The 13,205-nt window shown below is 51.8% G+C and overlaps 2 protein-coding genes and 1 pseudogene across 2 annotated transcripts; 1 reads left to right on the top strand and 2 right to left on the bottom strand.

The window, feature by feature from the left end:
- Positions 1 to 169: 169 nt before the first annotated feature.
- On the bottom strand, positions 170 to 2,654 carry SAPIO_CDS9857 (Pa domain-containing protein; the record flags this gene model as incomplete). Its single annotated transcript, XM_016791151.1, has 2 exons — positions 170 to 500; positions 613 to 2,654. The coding sequence occupies 2 exons, from the start codon at positions 2,652 to 2,654 to the stop codon at positions 170 to 172; spliced, it is 2,373 nt and encodes a 790-aa protein (XP_016638995.1).
- Positions 2,655 to 5,579: 2,925 nt separating this feature from the next.
- On the top strand, positions 5,580 to 6,762 carry SAPIO_CDS9856 (uncharacterized protein; the record flags this gene model as incomplete). The annotated part of the gene is made up of 5 exons (XM_016791150.1): positions 5,580 to 5,641; positions 5,720 to 6,293; positions 6,365 to 6,438; positions 6,496 to 6,566; positions 6,647 to 6,762. The coding sequence occupies 5 exons, from the start codon at positions 5,580 to 5,582 to the stop codon at positions 6,760 to 6,762; spliced, it is 897 nt and encodes a 298-aa protein (XP_016638994.1).
- Positions 6,763 to 10,130: 3,368 nt separating this feature from the next.
- On the bottom strand, positions 10,131 to 11,510 carry SAPIO_CDS9855 (annotated as a pseudogene; the record flags this gene model as incomplete).
- Positions 11,511 to 13,205: the final 1,695 nt, after the last annotated feature.

The following is a 13,205-nucleotide window of genomic DNA, read 5'->3' as shown; positions in this document are numbered from 1 at the left end:
TAAAAAGGGGAGTCAGGTAAGTCGAGCGCCATTAGAGAGGGTACCTAGTTAGGGCCGACGATAAAAAGGGGAGGGGGTATCATTTCGTTGGAAAAAGAAAACAAGTTTCAGCAGGCTGGCGACATGTTGTATGAGCAGTCAACTCTTGCGGAAGGATCTATTCATCGATTCATCGTGTCCGCGGATCTTCGGGTTCGCGAGCGGGCTGCGAAGTAGAACCGGCAACGGAGCTCATGAGAGATCCAAACCATCTTCCCAGTCGGCTCGCGCTCGGCCGAGCGTGGAAAGTCCGGAATGATAGGGTCCCACGCTCCATCTCGTCGTCACTGTTGCTTCCGCCGGTGTCACTGCGTCGGGGTGGTTCAATATCCTCTTCGTCGCTGCTGCTGTCATGATAAGGCTCGTATCTGGGACTTGTAGGGGGTCCCCGCGCAAGCGATCGGACTACGTCGCCCTTGCAGATGGGACAAGTGCGTCTTCTGGTAATGAGCCAAGGAGTTCTGTAAAGCACGATCGTGTTAGCGAAGCGATCAAGAGAGGAGGGGGGCAGTGGAAAGGAAGTAGGAAAAGCTCGAGGGAACAGGAAAGTAAGGATGTTTTGTAAAGACTCACATGCACTCGACGTGGAATTCGTGGCCGCAGGGTAAACTCATAACCCGGCTCACGCCGTCGACGTATTCCTCCAGGCAAACGACGCACTCCACCTGTTTGCCCATGAACTTCTTCCACTCGCTCGACACCTGTGGCGGCTTCTCATGGTCAGCCCGTGACAGCGGTTTACACGACTGCATAGGAATACTGACAGTCAAGAAATTACTTGATTCAGGCACGCCTGTCGTGGTCCTGGACCGGGGTCTCGACCTCGACGGGGTCGCTTGTAGGAGCGGTGTTGTCGGGGAGCTGCTCGTGGGCGAGGGGATGCGGGGGGAGTGGATGGGCGAGGGAGCAGCGGCGTGGTAGGTCCGTACGGGAAGCCTCTCGACGATGGACTTGGGAGCTCGCCATCTTCTCCTTCGGATTCGGGCTCTAACGATAAGCAGGGCATACACCACGGAGAGAGTGATGAGCGGAGAGATGACCAAGACTAGTAACGTGTCGAAGAAGGAACTGGCGCTGCTCGATGGCGTGATGGTAACCCAGAGGCCCTCGCGCTGGGGCGGGTCGTGGCTGGGCTCGTCGGGTTTCTCTGGCTTCGGCTTCGGCATCTCGGGAGGTCGATCGCCAGTATCGTCGTCCTCGCCAAAGATCTTGGACATGAGGCGGCCGCCTTTCCTTCCACCATTCTCATCGGAAGCAACGTCGTCTTCGTTTTCGTCGCCGATTAGCGCATTCTTTTCCGGGTCATAAGACTCATTATCGAACCCATTATCCGCATCCGAATCGCGCCATTCTTGAGCCCCAGGTGATGATCCACCTGGGCGATTAGAACTATCCTGTTTCGTCCCTTTCCTCAAGCTATCATGGAGAAGCTGATCGACTTCATCGTCCCATTCCTCCACCAAGACCCAGTCATGACTGCTGCCTGATGAACCACCCTTCCCCGCCGCAGTTGTGGAACTCTTTCCCCAGCTAAAAAGACTTGATAACCAGCTACGTCTTTGAGGTTGTCCTTGGACGCGGGATTTGGGCTTTGGCGCGCCCGCGATTCGAGAGAATGCAGCGCCGGCTAATTTGGCAGGCTTGGTCTTCCTCTGCTTCTTCGATGTATCGGAATGCTGTACCTTGAGCGCGGCATTTCCATTCTCGTCGATAATATCCTCGATGAAGCTGCCGGGCTGGGTCAGAGAAGACAAGAGGTGTGCAGTCGTCCTCGCTGTAAACACCGAAGGTATAGACACGTTAGATGTATCGCCCCTAGCAAACATCTGGATCAGAGGTCCACCCTTCCTGTTGTCTCCGACAATGAGAGCCTTGGCGCCTCTTCGCTGAGCCCATTTGACCTTTTCCAAGAAACCACAGCCACCCCGGCTCAGCAGTACGATCTTGCCTGTGATCTCGGCAGTCTCCTGCATTGACTGGATATCTGCATGGCCAGCACCCGATGTTCCGAGAGTGCCTCGTTGCTTCGGCGGAAGGCCGTGTTGTAGGTAGTCATCGGTGCCATCGTCAACGGGCTCGGCGCCAGGCGGTGTGGGAATGGAATCGGTAGCCGAGTCTCGGTCATAGACAGCCATGGGGCTGCCTCTCCTCCTAGAGCGATTGGAATTGTCCGCAGCAGGGACGTCCTTACGGCCACTGGAAATCATCGTCTTGGCAGAGGCTTTAAAGGCCACGCGGGAGCGGCCATCCTCCCAACCAGGAATATCACTGCACCCCAGCTCACCCTCGCCCTCACCCTCTTGTAGATTATCGTCGGCAAAGCCGCTCCCGATCCATAATTGACCGCTTAGACCCTTGGTTGGCAGTGGGGGGCCGAACGCGGCAGGTCGGGCTGGAAAGGAGGTGCTGTTGTCGTCGGTCAGGCTGATGGCGGCATTCGGCGGGAAGAGAGCCAAGGGCGAGGAGAAGGTGAAGAAGCTTCTCAGGCGAGAGGGAGTTCGTGTTAGGGGCTGCGGAATGGCACTCGCCCGGGCCAGAGACGTCAGGGATCGAAAGAAGACGAAGGAGGAGGCGGCGAAGAAGAGGACCAGGATGGCCACTCTTGGGGGCCGCATTTTGTCACCTCGGCGCAGCCAGCGTAGGCGAAGAAAATACGAAGAAAATAGAAAAACAAAAAAAAAAGAGGAGATGCTCGAAATCGATTCGACAGATTTGGAGGGGACGAGGTCCCTTTCTTCGTCGGCCAAGGGGCCTAAAAATCGGACTCTCGTGTCGCGCTTGTGATGGATTATTATACTACTTCGTACGGGTTCGTATCAACTCGGCGTTGTGGAGTCTGGGTCCATTCGACTCGCTGGGCGACAGGCGATGGATTGGTTCGATAGTTTGTTGGTTATTATTACAGCACGGAAGGGGCGGGCTTGACGGCTTGGCGTATGTTCTTCCTTGTAAATAGTGGTCAGACAGAGCCAGCAGGGTTGAAGAAACAAAAAGTAGTTGGGAAAAATCGCAATAGGGGTCGATCGAAGAGCCACGACATTCGGTTCAAATGTAGAAGGAGGACCAAAAAAGAAGATTCAATGGGATGAGGGTGAGAGTTCAAGGTTGTTAGAGTTTTGGAGGTATCGCCGTACCAGTCGTCGTCACTTCGTCACTTCGTCACTCCGTCATTTGGTCACTTCGTATGCCGACAGGCTGTTTCTGTTTCCCTGTTGCAGGTCCGGTTCCAGTCGATGCGGAGGGCGTTATGTGGTGTCTAGGCTCAGTCTAGGCCTGCGCATGCCATCGGCCAGGCCAACCGGATGCGTTATAGTGCGGATGCCCTTCAACTGAGACCCCGTGTGCAGCGTTGCTGGCTTGGCGGGATGATGGATAATCTACAAGTACTTTGACGATGTACTTTAATCGATGAAAACGTGCCCAGGTCGCGCTTTTGAGGTTCGTAAACTTGGCTCGGCTCAGGTGAGTCTCGTTCGAAGTACAGCACTGGGGTCGAGGGCACTAAGAGAGAGCATCAATTGGGACATACGCTTCAATTACCAAAGCTGTCCTTCTCTCTGCATTGAAGGATTGACAGTTGGACTCTAATATAAAGATTAACTACTTCGTATACCCTCCAGACCCTCCGACCGTGTCTGATGTCACCCCCGAAAGTCTAGACTCATCCAGGGCGAAGGACACCAAAGTATTGTCTGATTGAGGCAAACGCCGAAACCCCACAACGGATCGATTGATCGCTTGATCTAATCTAGCACTTGGGGCGTAAATATCATGGCAATTGACCCGAGCTCAGTCGGGCTCAGCTCATCGAGTGCTCATCAAGTCCCAGAACATACTCTGTAGCAGCAAATGCAGTTGCCAGAAGTCACCGATGACAGCATTGATATCTACTTCGTACTAGGCGAACCAATCTCCAACTCATAGTATGATCTCATTTCCCTTGGCAGACCAGAGCTTGGGAGCCCGCGCCAACTCTAACATTGGAGCTGACAAAACACAAAATTTTCAAGAGAACCAACAGTCGGACGAGATACCCAATTAACGTTGAGGCGGTGGCTGAGCCGGAGTTCCTTGTTCTAACGGGAGCTGGTGGGGACAGTACCTCCTCTCTCCAGGCTCCAGGCTCCAGGCTCCATGCTCCCTCGATTTTGTTTTCTCTGTTTCTGTGTTTCTCACATTACGAAGGGCCATGTTTCGAACAGGATCAAGGGTCTTGTTTTTATGTTGGGGTATTTCTGTTTACCACTCAGGAATGGATTGATGGATGGGGTCCCGCATTCTAGAACCGCTGGGGACTTTTACTTTGCTCTTGGGCCTTGACCCTCGGTTCATGGCTCTGGTTCTTTGATTTTTCCGCTGACAGTCATGCGACATTCAAAGGGCTCCTAATTGTTAGAAGAGAACCAGAATTTGGTTCATGGGTGCTCCTCCAGCCTCCAGCCTAGCCAGCCAAAGTGACAAGCACTCCAATGAAGAGACTCGTGGGGCATTCCAGCTTTGACCTTGACTCCTGATGCAGCGCAACGGTCTTTGATACTTCAACCTCGAGATGAGAAACACATACTGAGTACTTAGTAGTAATTTTAGAAGAGAAGTGACATGCGACATGCATATTCGAGATTGAGAATAAGGATCTCTCTCCTTGCCTATTGATGCCCGCCCATCGATCCAAATCAAGTTAGACGGCCGAGCATTCCTTCCGCTTCATGCATCCAGGTGATTCGGACAGAACAAGGACAAGACTAGTATTACCGAGCACTGATTGTCGTGTGCCTGATGGGCCAGCAACTGCGAAAAAGAGGCCATACCAGCTACCCAAGCACGTGGGCAACTCTCTCAGACTGAGGTTAATAAACTAGTTTAGTTTAGAATCGAGTCTAATCCTCAGCACGGGATCGATGATGCCATGATGCCTCAAACCCAACATTGAAGCAGGAGCCACCCACATCATCCGTCCCCATTCATGGTCGATGAGGTCATCCCGCCATGTCACAGTGTGCTATTTGCCACCAGTGAGAAAACAAGAGAAGCTACGAAGTACATGTAGATTAGTTTCTAAACTACTTTCTACGACAAAAAGCTGGGGCGTTTCCGGGCAGGAACCATCAAAGCTGGACAACTGCTACTCAGTATTGATACGGTGTACGGTGTGACAGGCCAATGGCGCCTTGACTGGCAGACGCGAAGCTCAGCTCTCCTGTCCCAGCAACCATCACCGGTTTCGCTGCGAATAGCTTCCGATATCATGTCATAATAGTTCATTTCATCATTACCTACCTACTCCGTGCTTGCCTTTTACAAGGGCATAACAAGCAGTCTATAGGTCCAATAAACCCTTATTTCCTAAATCTCCTGAGTCGTCTCAGTTCCGTACATCGTCAGCATCACCTTAAACTTTCTACTTTCTCGTCATCGCCGAAGGAACGAACAAAGCGATATTTATTTTTATTTTTATCGACAGTAGAAACATTAGAAACACTAGAAACGCCAACGCGAACCTCGAGATCGTGGACCGGAACATCCGCCGCCAAAACGCAGCAATGCCGCGATCGAGGCGCAAAAGTGCGGTAGGGACAATACAGTCCACGGCCCAAGAAGTGCTGTCAGTGACCCCGTCGCCGAGAGCTACTAGCTCGTCTTGACAAGTGGTGCCAGTGTTTAATCGTTATTGTTACTATAGTCAAGAGGACTACGACAAAGCGAAGATCTTGGTTGCCGATGCTGCGAAAAGCCGAGCCTACTTATATCCCGTCAAGGGATTCTTCTACTTCGTGACACGACCGTCTATCTGGAAGCCATTCGCCGCCCAGATCGGCCCCTACCTGCTCCTGTCTATAACCATCGTCCTCGCCTTGTTCTTCTTTACATACCTACCTCAATTAGCCGTCCTCGTCTTCGTTAACGGTCCCCTCGCCGTGTTTACCACCGTCGTCCTCATCCTCAGCGAGAGCGCCACGCTTACCAATTTAATCTCGCGGAATTGGCTCCTCCACGATGCTCTGATAGACACGTTTGACGGCACCTTGGTCTCGAGGAACGCCACGGCGATTGTCGAGGAAGGACGAGAGTTAAAGCCCGGGTCTACCGCGATGGAACGACTGGGAAACATCATCAAGACTCCCTTGGAACGCTTCAGTGTCAAGTCCATTGTCCGATACGTCATGTACCTCCCGCTGAACTTTATCCCCGTGATTGGCACTGTTATGTTCCTCGTCCTCCAAGGCCGAGCCCGTGGCAAGATCATCCACGTCCGAGTAAGTCTGGGACAGTTCGATTGTGCCTATGCTCTCCGGCGACGCTTGCTAACAACATTCCCCCCCTCCAGTACTTCCAATTGAAGAGGTGGCCCGAATCACGTCAATCAGACTGGCTTCGGATTCATGTTGCGCCATACACAGCGTAGGCTCTTGCTCCTTTTCTGAGCCTTCTGACTTGCAGAGGTTAACCTTTCCCTAGATTTGGGCTCGTCGCAACTCTTCTCGAAATGATCCCTTTCTTGTCGATCCTCTTCGCGTTCACCAACACGGGTACGCCTTCGCCCCACCCCCTGACCCCCCCGAGAATGTGCGCTTCCAGGAATGACTACTAATATCCTTGGCCGGTGTAGTGGGAGCTGCTCTATGGGCCGCCGATATCGAGGCCAACCAATTGTCTATGGCGCTGGATGATATTTCTGCCGCAAACGGGAAAGGCTCGAAGGGTTCAGCCAAGAAGACTGACTAGAGCTAGGAACGAAGGACAAGAAGAAGGACAAGAAGAAGGACAAGAAGAAGAAGAAGTAGGATGAATTCACGGTCATGAAAATTGATGTAATGAAAAAAGTATTCTTTGGGAAAAAAGTAGTGTTCAATATCATGTCTCCGAAGTCCGGTGATCTATTTTGGACCAAGAAGTTTCAACATTGAGAGGAATGGACGCTCAACGACGCGACCAAGTTAAGACGCTGCGGTTACCGGCCTCTGCAAAACAGTTTCAAGGAACTTCCAATGTCCCAAGTAAGTCTTGCAACGTGTTACCGTTTCTTGTCCCGGGTATCGCGTATTATTGTACCCCAGAATCTCAATTTCATAGCTGTCGTGGAAGTGGTGACGGGAACATAGCAACCGAAGCGGACTCGGCATTGTTGGTGATGAACATACCTATGATGTCCGTGGATATCAATATGTAAGTTGAGTTGGTAGGTAGTGAGATGCAGAACAATCTACAGCTCATACACAGATTGACGAACGGATTGAAGGTACGAAGCCATGGCAACGGAATAGCCTACATTCCAAGACGGCTAACTTATCTAGACAACATGAAGATCTCCAGGTGAGCCGTCAGCTAGAGTCAAGGCGTCGCAAAGGACTTCAGAAAATACCAGGAAGGAGAAGAAGGTTTAATGAGTGCTTCCCAACCCAGGGCTTGAGCTAGCCGGACTACTCCGGGAAAGGAAGAAACGAGACAACAAGTGATATCCCATTAAATGCAGCTCCCAGATACGAAACAAAAGCACGAAGTAGAAGATTGTCCGTCGGGTTTGAGAGAGTATATTCATCACCGCAGGTGAATTGCAGGGAGCTTGACGCGGAACTGCGTTCTGACCCTACCCGTTGGGCCATACGTATGTGTCATGGAGCGCCTCTCGGTGTCACTCACCAAGGAAGGTTGTTTGTAGGGATCTAGAGGCAGAGATATAATACATTGACGAGATCTCAGCTCATCACATGGCTCTCTGATATCTGTGTCTAGGGGTAGCAAAGCTAGGATCGTGTGTGGCCAGTTCATACACACAATAAGCACAGGCTCCACGACCTAAGACGATGATTAAAGTTAGAAAGTCTACTTGAGAGAATCAATGTGCGGTGAGAGGAGGGGAAATAAGGGATCAAAAAGACCCCAAAAAGGGGAGGAAAAAAAAAGGGGTTCTAGACCGCTATGTGTCTCGAACCCAGCGAGTCCCATTGGAGATCCCAGAAGTTCAAGCGATGACGACTACAGACCTCCGCAGGTTCTTGTTGTTGGAAATCCTGGCCCCAAATTTAGTCTACAAGGCTTATTCTAGGTTCGGAGATTGGCATGGGAAGACAGGAAGGCGCAAGTGTAGTGACGAGACAACTTCCTCACGCCTTCCTCGTTTCTCAGGAGAGGATATTCCATTCTCGGAGAAAACGGAAGCAAATATTGGTCCACCTTGACAGCCTTAGGTGCTTTCCAAAAAGTTGAGATCCTTCCAAGGCCATTCTCCGCCACTAGATCAAGCACACGGGCGAGATCACCATGACAAGACGGTCCACGTCTCTCCCGAAGCAAGAAGAGACTGGAACTCACATGAAGGCATGCCAATAAAATCGGTTTCCTAATCGTGATTGGGGCTTCGAGACGTCCTGCTGGGAGTCTCATGCCCATTCCATCGAACACGGGTTCCGAGATGATGAGGGAATTCCCTCCGGGCTTTTGGACGCATCGTCATCCTGCCTCGTACGAAAAACCACGCCTTGTTCGATAGCCATCGTCGTATGGACCGACTCTCCAACTCAATAACTCAGCCCCAGGAACATGAACCTCGGCTCTCCATAATAGAGCTGCAGATCAAGCTTTCCGACCAAGGACCGCACGACCGGAGAAGACTGGGAAGAGTTGGCACGTACGTTGCGGGAGCTAGGGTATTTACCCGCCAGCTCGGTCCATCGATCGATTGTGGACAACGATATCCAGCCATTAGTAGCTCACCGAGAGACATAGTCATGCCACGCCCACGAGGTAGAGACCGAGAAGAGGAACCACAAGCCGAAATGGTACAAACATGTACGCGCGCCGACAGACAGGGCCGGCAGGAACCAGCACGAGGTCCATCTGCCCCGCGTGCCAAAATGTAACGCAAGCTCAAGCTCTCTCCAAGCTCTCCATTCCTCGGATTATGCCATCTCGAACGAGCGCCGCTGGTCCGGATACAACACTTCTAGAACTCCCTGGTTCCAATACTCCCAGTTTCAAAGAGCAAAGTTCCACCAACCGTACTATTTTGGCCAAAAACCGATCACGTAAATGCTAGGAATAAGGCCGCATCTCAAGACTGCTACGAGAGTATTAGAGTCACTCCGTCTGCTTCCCTTTGACTCATAACGAATTGTCATCATCAAGGAAGGAGTCAAGTAACGGCAGCGATATCGGCGATCTAATCGATAATTCCCCCCACTGGCGTGGCAGCTGGGGACCGCTAAACTGGCTCCGCAGTGTGGAGGAATCGTGCAGTGGAGGTGCAGGTGGACGAAAGTAGTTTACAATACGACATTGAATTACTCCGCACTAGTTACAATAGACTTGTGCAAGCCCGACCGAGGGAGCCAAAACATCCCGTGGGGGTGGATGCATATTCAAGTGAGGGCGGACTTCCTCCGGCGGAGGTTTCGCCGAGGGAGCGTGGGCAAACATGAATGCCTGGACGACCTAAGAGAGGGGGAAAATGATATCAGAAAGTCAGATGTGTAATTTCCATTTTTGGGCGCCACTTGTACGAGCGTCTTGCGATATATCAGGTTGAAAAGGTGGCATCCCAAGGTGGCGGAGCAACGTTCAGCCTTGCTCGAGGGAGTGGTCCTGGAACGATTGCGACCTGATCCAATTTGGAAGCTCTTACGTGTCCATATTCAGTCAGTTTCCGATTTTAATGGTTTTCTTTATTTTTTTTTTTAAGGCTTTTTTGTTTGTATATAGGATTTATTGAATACACGCTGAGTGGAAAAAGAAATAAAATAGGCGCCTCTTGGGCGGGTATCAACCAGACCAGATTCCATGCGATATGAGTAAAAGTACAATATCCGTTTCCGACCATGCTGTTCCGGTACTTTTATCTATATGCGTTGTGCGCGTGCAATCCACTTCTTTCACTTCTAGGAAACAAGAAAACGAAAGATGTGCCGCCGTAACGCCTAGAGACAAAAGGAGAAAGTGAAGAAAAAAGGAGACAAAGGAAAGTGATGATGAAAGGGAGAGTAAAAAGGGGAAAAAAAGACGGAGAAAAAGAAAGGAAAAGAAAAAAAACAATAACGCCTCCCCAAAAACGCCACTAAAATGAGCATGCCAATGTGATGTTGTAGTTGTTATTGTTGTTACATCGCCCATGACATTGATGGGCTCCGGTTCCACCTCCATCCGTTCCAGCAGTCCATCTTGCGCCTCTCCCACTCCTCGTCTTTGATGTCCTTTCGAGAAATAAGAGGCGCAAGCTCGCTCGCCACATCTGATATCGTATCGAACACGACGCTTTCAGCCATGTGGTCGCCCCAAAACTCGCGTGCTCCGTCGGTCTGCAAAACGAGCTGAGCGGCTGGAATGCCGTCCTCGAGAATGTAGGGCTGGATGTCCTTGTAGCTGGACAGGGCTGTGATCCTCTCCTCGGACATGCCGCAGAAGGGACCCGTGAAAAATGGAATATCGGGGTAGTGCGCGAGCGACTTGGGAAGTCGGCCGCCGTATCGAGCTTTGGCGCGGCGGTTGCGCGAGAACCAAATAAGGCCTTGCCAGTCGCGGAAGTCGGCGGGGAGCTTGGCCTCCCAGTCGAGTAAATGGTTTGGAACGGCTGCCTTGATCAGAACAGCCTGCTTGCAACGGCTGCGGCATGCGATGTAGTTAGCCATGTCGACGGCAAGCTCTTTGTCGGCGAGCAGGTGGACGTAATGCTCGTTCGTAGGGTGGAGTTCGGAATCTTGGCAGGCGAGGAATCCACTGTAGCTGTGGCTTCCGCCGCTGTTAAACGCCTTTTGAACGAGATGGAACGGTCCGGGGACGTAGTAAGGGGTGACGTTGAGAGCCTCCGTCGGGTCCTTAGCCGTAGGAGAGGGCTCCCTCGACTTGACCCTGCAGTTCCTAATACCACGAAGGAAGTCGCGGCGAGCGGCGATGCGGTCGCTCAGATGAAGCAGGAACTCGTAGTTGTTGGCGACAGTGTCCCGAACCCAGTGGCAAGGGTCGCCAAGATTTCGGATTTTCTCGTATCGCGTGTCCATGATGGCGGCGATGACATCGTCGGCGATGCCAAGCTCTCGGAGGGCACCGGTCCAGTCGCCTTTGCCGTAAAGCTCGTCGTATCTCGGCGTCCTCATCAGGTCGAGGGCGACGTCCACAAGCGACTCATCGACGGCAGATCCGGAAAGAACACCGTCAGAGTCTTCGGCACTCATCCGATCCTCCCAGATCTTGTAGACATTTGCGGCAGCATCGGGTGTGAAACCGCAGAACTGGAGAAGCTCGGGCGAGTTCCACCGCACGGGGATATCTAGGACGTCGGAGCCATGGTCGGCGTTGGTGTAGGCGAGGGCGGGGATGCGGACGAAGCCCTTGTTCTCGGGAGAGACTTGGAGCTGAACTCGGGTAAGCTGGACGAGGATGCGAGGATGGAGGACACGGTCGGCACCCTCAGGAGGATGTAGGGGGCCAGTGACCCCTGGATGGGGCAACTGGTGAAGCTCAGGATACACAACAGCTTTCATCGAAATCCTTTGTGTAATATGGATCGATGACTGTGATATTTTTGACTTCTTCGGGTTGAGGAGATGGGTGAGGGAGAGAAAAAAGGGGAAGGGGGTGAAGTTGAGGAAGGAAAAATAAGTCGTCGTTGCTATGAACACGGATGTCCGTGAGTCGAGGATCGTAGGATGGGGGAGAGTCGCACAAATGCTTATGAAGGAGGGCTGAGCGCCAAGTGCTGAGAGGCAGAGTGCTGAGGTTTCCAATAATAGGGACGGGCGGTTATTAGGAAAGAGTAATGGGCTGTGAGAGTGTGAGAGTGTGAGTCTGTTGTGACTATGATGCGAGGGTCTGACAATCAGCAAGACAGAAAAGGGTTTGAATGAGAAACAGGAGGAAATAATATTTCATTAATATCCCTTGCACATGGGAGCCCGAGCAAACAAGGCAAGGCAAACGTGTAGTATTAAGTGGACAGGGGGAGGCAGATGGGATGGGCGGTTTGGACGGGATGAGCCTGGCCCCAAGACTTTTTGACTGGAAACGAAGCAGGCATGTGCGACAGAGCGAGGATCGGGCACCAAAGATTGTCCCACTCAATGATCCATCAATCATTCATCAAACTACCATTCTCCGTTCTAGTGTATCGGTCTCTGGGGAAAGCTCGGCTCTAGAGAAAGCAGGGAAATAGACAGGGAAGGCGCATCCTTGCAAAAGGGAAAACGGAAAGTGCAACTGGAAGCTACACTACTTCATAAGTTCGCGCACTAGAGCAGTAGTACTGAGTAGTAACAGTCGCAGAGCTAGTGCAGTTGTTCGTAAGGAGTAATTACTTGGTATTGTTGTGGATAGACCGAGAGCTTGGACGGGTTCTGAGTCATTTAAGAGGTGAGGTCGCAAGGGCCGGATGAGGAAGTCATGGACGATCCTGGGCGGCGCGGCTCATTAGCTGAGAAGTCCGGCGGAGTAGCACCGATTTGGAAGTTGAGGCATGGGGGAGGCAGAAGAAGTCGTTTGACTTACACGAGGCCCTATGAAGAGCCAAGCCATAATAGTGTTGCTGTGGTCTCATGACTGGGTTCTTGTCCTTGGAGCTGGGCCGTTTATTAAATTGGCACAGGTACGCGTCACAGGGCAACAACACGCACAAGCCCTCAAGAGCCATTTTCTGGCTTTAAATATTTTATTTCTGAGAAGCCGTTGCTTCGGCCGCTTCGAGTAGTGTAGAGTCTATAAGGCTAGCGAAATGCATCTCGGTGAAAAAGTAGAATTTTTCCAATATGCATGTGGGACGGGACAAACTCACACTAAGATCGTCAAGTTGTGGTAATAATGGATATTACAAAGTACAATTACGAAATAGTGCAGCGGATGGAGGTACACTCCGAAGAGTACATGCGCGGTACAAGCGGTACAATGTAGCGATTGAGGCAACCTTGGGTACGCTCCGGGGGTACGAAGTACAAAAGTTTACGACACGACTCCACTGCGCCTTGGCTTTGGACCGGACTAAAATGTTCCATCTTGATGGATGCCTTGGCTGCGTCCATGAGCCCGAGTGGACGGAACACGGAGTACGGAGGTACCTCAGAGAGTGTGAAGTGCAGTGTACATCAGGTACATCGCAAGGGACAGTGTCTTGGCAGGCAGCCCGACACGGAACACCGGATCCATCTCTCATCCAATCAATGCCACACGATGGTGATTGGTTTGCGAGG

Source organism: Scedosporium apiospermum (genome assembly GCF_000732125.1).
Source record: "Scedosporium apiospermum strain IHEM 14462 chromosome Unknown SEQ_SAPIO_0154, whole genome shotgun sequence".
NCBI lineage: Eukaryota > Fungi > Ascomycota > Sordariomycetes > Microascales > Microascaceae > Scedosporium > Scedosporium apiospermum.
Note: the sequence above shows the minus strand (reverse complement) of the source record. Positions and strands in the feature narration are given on the sequence as shown.